Below are 8,238 nucleotides of genomic sequence, written 5' to 3'. Positions count from 1 at the left end.
AAAAAAAAAAAAAAAAAAAATCTACATCAATGATGCCGCAGGATATAAGACCTACAGAGTCTGCAACCCCCAAAACTACCGTGGAGAAAATCAGCTATGGTGGGGCTAAAAGCGGTTATTCTTTGGATGCGGGCGGCTTGACTCGCTTGTTATGGGTCCACGAATAGCTTTGAAGCTTTCTAACATTGAAATCGGAATCGGGCTGGCTGGTATGGGATTTTATCATACGATGAGTCTAGCTGTGAGGATTCCCTAAAAGAAGGATTTCGTAGAAGTATAAGCACTTCTCTTACGAGCAGACGGACGGAGACGGCCATCAAAAGAGGGACATGACGGGCCCTTGATGGCTGGCCTCGCTGGGCCGAAATCGAGAACCGGCTAAGGAAGTGTCATGGGCCTAGAGTGCTAGTAGCTTCGTTGAGGATTGTAAAAGCGAGCTATTTGATTTGGCATCTTCTCACGAAGCCCCGCCTTTTGGTGGATGGGATGGCTCAGGATGGGTCGGGGATAAAAACTGCAGCGACTTGGATCAATGACGCCGCTCGCGCCCCTCTCCCCGCACCCGAACATACCAGGCGGGGGGAAATACGCTCATCCGTAAAAGGCCCCTAGTGGCTTAATGTTTCTCCAATACCCAAGTGGCGAGGCAAAGGACCCTCCGCCTGTCATTGCCGAGCGCTTCGCGTGGTACGATTCGTCGAGCGTAGCTATTCCTCCCCAAATCTGGATTTCTACAATTTATACTTCACATGAACTCCTCCCTTTGCGCTCGCCAGATCCTGTAGATATCCCTCTCACTTCAATTGCCTGCGCAACGACTGCATTTTCCGTAACTAGTAGATACCCGGGGAAGGCGTCCACTTTACCCACTTACCGAAGGAAAACGCTATCATCATGGCCACCAACGGCACCAATGGCACCAACGGCACCAATGGGGTGCACGAGAAGACCAGCAAATTCGACCCCAATTTCACACAACATGTTATTGAACTCATGAGCCCCGAGACAAAACCCAGGCATAGAGAGATTCTCACCTCCCTAATTAGACACGTGCACGACTTCTGCCGAGAAGTCGAACTCACACAGGAAGAATGGATTCTCGGCGTCAACTATATCAACTCTCTTGGCCAAGCTTACAAGAAGAACCGAAATGAGACATGGAGAGTTTGTGACATCTTGGGCGTTGAGTCGTAAGTTATCCCTTGCACGATAGATCTCCCTGCAGAAGCTGGAACATCTCAACTGGCGATTTATCCGGTGACTAACCTGTCGCGTAGCCTTGTCGACGAAATCAATCACAAGATCGTCACGGACGATGGCCGCGCCCCAACATCTTCCACTATTCTCGGACCCTTTTGGTCGCCCGAAACACCATTTCGGGATTTAGGTGCAAGCGTGGTCCAGAACATGCCAGCAGATGGCCAATTTACATTCTTCCATGGTGTCATCAAAGATGTCGATACCGGAAAGGGCATTCCAGGAGCAGTCTTCGACATGTGGCAGGCTAGCACGAATGGAAAATACGATGTCTTCGACCCCGAGAACCAGAGTCGTCACAACCTTCGAGGCAAATTTCGTACCGACGAGAATGGCAAATTTTCCTTTTATTGCCTCAAGCCTACCGAATATGCCATTGACACATCTGGACCTTCTGCTGAGCTACTCAGGATCATGGGCCGCCATCCCTTCCGTCCGGCCCATATTCACATGATGGTGACTCACCCCGACTACGTCGGAGTAACCGCTCAGTTATACCCAAGGGACGACCCTTATCTGGAGACAGATACTGCTTGTGCAGTCAAAGACGATCTTCTTTTAGATTTTAAACCTGTTCAGAATGAACCGAATGGCGCTACGCTCGATGTGGAGTATGATGTGAGGTTGGTATCGAACAAGTACAAACCCAATAGCACTATGTTGATGGAGAACGCAAATCAGAACAAGTTTTAGTTAATTGGCCATCAGATCACAAATGTTAAAATGATGTTATATTAATTGTAAGCAGACGTGCCCCACTCAAGCTGCTAGCCGTAGTTTGATATTTCACGAGGCAAGTAAACAACTACTTTAATGAATGTGTGAACTTAAGTTGAATATGTAGAAAAGAGGGATAAGACTATGTTGCCTTACTTGCCAAAGTATGTCGGGGGTTTCGTTGTTTGCGCCTCATCTCTAGAGACGCGAACTCATGAATTTATTACCCCATGGACTTTGCCCCGGCATAGTCGCTAACGTCTGTGATTGGGGCTGCCAACATAGGACGACCAGAGGCTTAATGTGACACCTACCTAGTCCAAACACATTGGCTGGCCACCATTTAGAGGGTCTCGGTGCTCGCAACCCCGTGGGGCTACTCATCAGACCACTTCAGAATGCCACGCAAAACTTAGCATACAATGTCGCTAGTGGATCATTGGTACTATCCGAAGTAGCTTGATCCGGCGAGTTACCAGATACTTATTGAAATTTGAAGCATCTTAAGTCAATCCGACTGTCATTAATGGAAATCTTCTTCGACTCATGATTGACGGATTAGAAGCCCAAGGTCACGAGGTACGGGTCTCTGACTTATATGCCATGCATTGGAAAAGTGAAGTGGATCGCGCAGACTATCCCTAACTTCAAGCTGGTAGGCGTATGTCAGTGGCACGAGCGATGGGTGAGGCAACCATTCTCAACACGCTGACTGATGATGTCAAGCGAGAGCAAGAAAAGCTTTTGTGGGCAGACACTGTCATATTCCTGCTCCCGCTCTGGTGGTACAATATGCCCGCAATACTACTGGGCTGGTTCAACAGGGTATATACCGCAGGATTTGGTTTTGGGCTTGGAGAATACAGCGACAAGCACTGGGGCGATCGATATAGAGAAGGGAAGTTGTTGGGGAAACACGCCATGCTGATCATCACGGTTGGAAGCTGGAGGGAGCACTTTTCCTCGCTGGGAATAGGTGGACCCATCGACGACGTTCTTTTTCTAATAAACCATGGAATGTTATTCTATATTAGCCTTGAGGTTCTGCCTCCGTTCATTTTGTATCGAGTAGATCAACTGGACGACACATAATTTCAGATTGCAACTGAAGAACTCCGTGGCAGGTTGCGCACACTCACGGTCACCAAAAGCCTATTGCATATCGTTGCCAAAATGGTGGTGACTACGAAATCTCTGCCTTGACTTCAAAAGCAGGCGTAGAGGATGCTTCAGCCAAGGGTTTTTCCTTGCATATTCGAGCTGCCGCAGATGCAGAAGACTGTCAATAGCAAGAAGAGGAAACCTGCTTCCGAAGCGACTCCATGACGATGCAGTAGAGATTAAGGTCAAATTCTCACCACTAATCAGTGATTATCGTGTTAGGGGTCCACGCAAGGCAAGATTCTATAGGACCTGAAGATTAACTAATCGCTTGAGGGCCACGCTTACTATTATGGTTCACATTTCATGTACAGAAGTATAGTACGCCTACTCGATACAAGGTGCTAGTAATAAGACATATGCTTCTAGATGGCATTGCTTTGTTGCCTTAGAGCGCATTCTTTTCTACTATCGCTAGATCATTTAAGCATCCTGCCAAATCATCTCTCCTGCTGGAGAAGCCCTTTGTAAAGTCTAATCATCTACCTCATATGATTGAAACCTCTAGTCTTATATAATAATGCAGAAGACAACATATATCAATAGTGCGAAGATGGCCGCGGAAGAGTGTATCTGTCGACCAGCAATGTTTTTTACCGAGTCACCTCCTAATAAAAGTTTAGCTCCTTGAAATAATCTGTCAGTGCTTTTGAAAGAAAGTCCTCACCTGTACCAGTGATATTGCTTGCATCAGAAGTTGTGTTCAGAGTATTAAACGTGAAGTTGAGTGTTCCAGGACCTTGCATGGGGTTTGCTCTGCTTAGTACGGAGACATTGTATGCCACAGTATTACTACCGATTGTACCGTCAGAGTTGGTGGTAGATCCAGGAACGCAAGTTCCATTACCCCAGGCAATGTTAGCGACCCTCCTCCATGTCTCGGTGACATCGGCAACCATGGACGAGGTATAGAACAATCGACAGTGGGCAGCCTCGTAGCGAAATTGAAGGGGACATCCATCCAAATCATCAATCGTGAATCCACTATGTGAATTTACTGCTGAGCGACTGTCTCCATCTATAGACGGGAGAAGCGGCGCATCATTCAGACTGGGCAGATAGGTTGCGTTGATAGACGACAAGCCCTGGTCATGCTTCAATGTCTCCTTGATCTCCGCAAAGGCTTCTTGAAAGAAGGAGAATGTATTGACTTCAGTACCCTTTACACCACCCATGGCTTGCATCGGAAGCTCGAGAGGTCGTCCTCCGAGAGCGAGGGTTTTGATCTGAAAAGTTCGTGATAACAGACCGGTCAGAAGGTCGCAAGCCGAGGCGCATGTCCCGTCTGTGACTATCAAGATATTTTCGGGTTTAAACGGCGCTTTCTCAATGGCTACCGTGCCGTTGGGTTCAAAGCCATTATAGTAAAACTTTTCTTCGTCCCCAAGGGGCTTTGAAAGGTCATCAACGAACGCTATAGTGACATTTTCTCCTGTAACGTTATAGGGTCCGAAGAAGACATCACCACTATCGATTTTGTGTCCTGACGAGTCAACCAAAAAGCGTGTACCTAAAATGGTGTCAGAGACGGCTTTGAAGCTAGCTGCGGATGCTTCGCCAAGCGCAGCATTTGCCCGCATTCGGTCAAAAGTAGTCATTTCGCCATCCGGAAACAATAATCGATATATCTCAATTGCCAATTTGACCGAGCCTCCTCCATTTGCAGAGAGATCAATGACTAACTTATCGCGTTTCTCCTTCTCAGCCACGTGTGCAAGTTTTGTGATGACATCCCGTGCGGCTTTGAGAAACTCGATTTCTTGAGTGTCCGAGAAATCCGTCTCGTCGACACTAATAGGAAGGAAGCTGAGGACGGCAAGAACAACAACATCTAAATAACCATCTTCCTCAAGAGCGTATGCAGCCACCGCTCCGGAGTCTTCTTTTGAAATTGGCAACGGATATCCAGGGACAGTTGGTAGCACTGTTGCTCGCGTCGCAGTCAGAGATGGAGTGGATGAATCTGTCGCCGATGTACTGGGCTCTTGGTCTCCAGTTGTTGATGATGGAATCTCGAACACTTTGTGGAATATCTCCCCGGAGTTGATACCCGTGAAATTGACTCCAGGAAGGAATAAGACCTGGTTTTCAACAACGATTGAGGTTCCATTTCGAAATCGCAAGGTGTAATTGTCCGGAACCTCGAAGGAGCTGAATATAAGTGTACCTGTACCGCCTCCCGCGGCAACGCGAGGAATAGACGTGAAAAGAGCGTTAAACTGCGCATCTGGATCCTGATAGTTGGCAATATTGAAAATTGCGTCTTGCTCAAGGAATTCCACGACCGGTATTTCATCAACAGATTCGAGAGGCGATGGGTCGTAATCCAAGTTGTCGACAGTGTCGGGGTGGATGTCGACCCTGAAATAAATCTCAGGAATTTGCAACCCATCTTTAGAGATCGATACTAAGTCCAGTTCTCGGCGCAAGAAGAGTATGGTGTTCAGTATTGCCGGAGGGTAGTTAAAATGGTTATCGTTGGCCGCAACAAACTGGCAAATATTAGCTCCCGTAACCCGATTCTTGACAATAAATACTCGCCAGGCTTTGTAGATCCAGCATGACAGCAAACTGAGAGTCGTAATTCTCTTCCTCTAAATTTGTTCGGATCTTGCTGAGGCCACCTAAGAGATCTACACCAGGGAGCAAATACCCTTCGGGGGGATCTGCCAAGATCTCTATAGTACTCTGAAACGAAACATACGGTGTGATGTAGTCAAGTAAGGCTATATCTCGATCTTTATCGACCGGAACAGATTTCAGACACGACAGTCCCACAGATGGGGGGATTGCAACAACAACAGCACCGTCATCCGTACTGTTTGACGCATCATATACGGCGCTTAACAGCTGACAAGGACTCGACGAGTTTGATGCAGCCAGATCATACTTTACAGCTGGTACCGACTTCACCCCATGAACAACTTCTCTGAGGTCGTGCAGTGCGAGCGTCACGCACGCCAATGCAAGTGGCAGGATCTGTGAAAACATCCTCCGTTGATTGGCAATGGAAACCGTGGAGTTCAACGATGTGAATGAGATATACAACGTTCTTAAAGTGTTTGAAGCTTGATTGAAATCTCAAATTTGCTAAAAGTCAATCAATCCTGCTAATTCCATCTTGCAAAGGCGCTTTCATAAGTCAGTGGAATTCTAGGCTTCTTAACTTTGACACGGAAATATTGAGTTTCAACGCCACTAAACCATGTAACCATTTGCGGAGGTGGCGTCGCAAGCCACCCGATCAGAGACACGGTATATTACCTTTACATATGTTGATAGACTAGCCAGTCAAACTTCAACCCGAATTTCGTGGGACACTCCGTAGATAATTCTGTTCCAGATGGCTAAAACAGTGACAGGAGAGCAGTTTTGAACACCTGACTCGTGAGAACGTCTCCTTCAATGCCTCGAAGGCAGACTTAGCAAAAGCCGTATATGTTGCTGTAAAGCTACATAAATCTGTCTCATATTACTCGAGCTCGTGAGACTGTCTCAGATCTGACTTTAGCTTATAATCTTTTTGCCTGGTAGTGTTGCCGAGGAATGTGTCTAAAATTGGTGCTAATTTATGTACTATACTGTGCATCGGAGCGTTGCTGCGTTGGTAAGATAATGAAGCATTTAAGAAAATCATCGACTCCTTCAATAACGTTGGAGACATAGGGCTGACTGTGTTAAAAAATATATGAAGCAGATAAAGCGGTCAAGTAATAAATCTTTTGAAGAACAAATAACAAGTCTTCGATACAGTGCTATCTCCACACGAATTGTGTTGTCCCCAAATCTCAACGCTGACCCGTGTTGCCTAGGCTGCCGATCGACTGCGACTATTCCCGGTCCCTGACTGAAAAGCAAATGCTACGGCCAGAGATCAATAGTTATCAAACGAACATCGACTGTTGGTGACAACTTAGATGTGCTGATCTTGCTTCTCGTGATTCTCCCCTTGTGCCTCTTGAGGCACCGCAACACCTGCAATTTCCAGTGTGCCGTCATCCGTGTGGACCCCAAGCTCTCTCTCAAAGGCTGCCGGAACAATAACGCCAACCTCCTTGCCGTAGTTTGTGTTCGTTGTGTACTTGAATGCAGAAATAGCTGACAGTATCAATCCTACCATCATTAGTGGGAAATACGCTGCCCCCATATTGATCAAAGGAGTCTTGCGAGAGTCGATCCCAAAGGCAGTTGCAGTACCAAACGCTTGTACACCTTTGAAGTAACCACTGTAGCGTGCCAATATATGGGGCTCATTGGAGAATGTTGAGTACAGCCAGTGATGGAAGTTTTGGAAGAGAGGGTAGCACATTCCGAAGAACATGTAGATAACTAGAGGACCTGCAAAGGCTGACCCATCGGTCCAGTCAACACCTCGAGGGTCATTTCGGTCAATTTTATTGACTGAGAGAAATGTGATCATGGCAATCCATGTTCCGCCAATGACAGCGGCGACAACGCAAATGGCCCCAAAAGCACGGTGCCGACGCTGATAACCTTTGGCATCAGTCACAGCTGTGATTACAAGAGCTCCTACAATTTGCATGATCCAATAGGCAAGCTGGATCGAAGGTCAGCAATAGAATTTGAGGACGTAATTATTCTACTCACATTGGCTAGAGCACGGCTGCGCGAGTTTAGGTAGACCGAGTTGAAAGTGCCGCATAACGAGAGATACATTTCAGAGCTGAAGATAGAAAGTGTGATGAGCAGCATTTTCGGCTCAGCGCAGGCTTTGCCTAAAGCCTTCAACTCCCGATGCCAAGGCAGCGGAGTGAAGATCGCTAAGGGGCGCCCATCATCACGACGAACCTTTGTTGGGTTCATCAAAAGAGCCGCAACCAATATGCCACAGCATTCGATGGTGATGAATGTAATATAAACGGCTGAAGGAACTCCTGATATTGTTGTATTCTTGGCTGTCAGCCCTAGGACAATAGCTTTAAGGAGAGAAGAGGGCGAGTCAGCCAAAACATATCTACTAAACTTAAAAGATAGGACTCGGCTCACATGCGCCCATCACAGAACCGGTTGCATTGAATAACCATGTTGTTGCGATGTATTTGCCCTTCTCCTGTTCCGTTGCATAGACGGTAGTAATAAAAC

At 46.9% G+C, this 8,238-nt stretch overlaps 2 protein-coding genes across 2 annotated transcripts; one reads left to right on the top strand and one right to left on the bottom strand.

Annotated features, from left to right (window-relative positions):
- Nucleotides 1-894: 894 nt before the first annotated feature.
- UCRPA7_1843 (putative catechol -dioxygenase 1 protein) lies at nt 895-1,950 on the top strand (the record flags this gene model as incomplete). Its single annotated transcript, XM_007914419.1, has 2 exons — nt 895-1,190; nt 1,278-1,950. The coding sequence occupies 2 exons, from the start codon at nt 895-897 to the stop codon at nt 1,948-1,950; spliced, it is 969 nt and encodes a 322-aa protein (XP_007912610.1).
- A 5,098-nt stretch (nt 1,951-7,048) lies between these two features.
- UCRPA7_1842 (putative transmembrane transporter-like protein) lies at nt 7,049-7,812 on the bottom strand (the record flags this gene model as incomplete). The annotated part of the gene is made up of 2 exons (XM_007914420.1): nt 7,049-7,693; nt 7,744-7,812. The coding sequence occupies 2 exons, from the start codon at nt 7,810-7,812 to the stop codon at nt 7,049-7,051; spliced, it is 714 nt and encodes a 237-aa protein (XP_007912611.1).
- Between the last annotated feature and the right edge of the window lie 426 nt (nt 7,813-8,238).

The sequence above is a fragment of the Phaeoacremonium minimum genome (genome assembly GCF_000392275.1).
Source record: "Phaeoacremonium minimum UCRPA7 unplaced genomic scaffold PA7_03_scaffold_133, whole genome shotgun sequence".
Lineage (NCBI taxonomy): Eukaryota > Fungi > Ascomycota > Sordariomycetes > Togniniales > Togniniaceae > Phaeoacremonium > Phaeoacremonium minimum.
The sequence above is the reverse complement of the archived record's forward strand: the minus strand, read 5'-3'. Positions and strand labels throughout refer to the sequence as shown.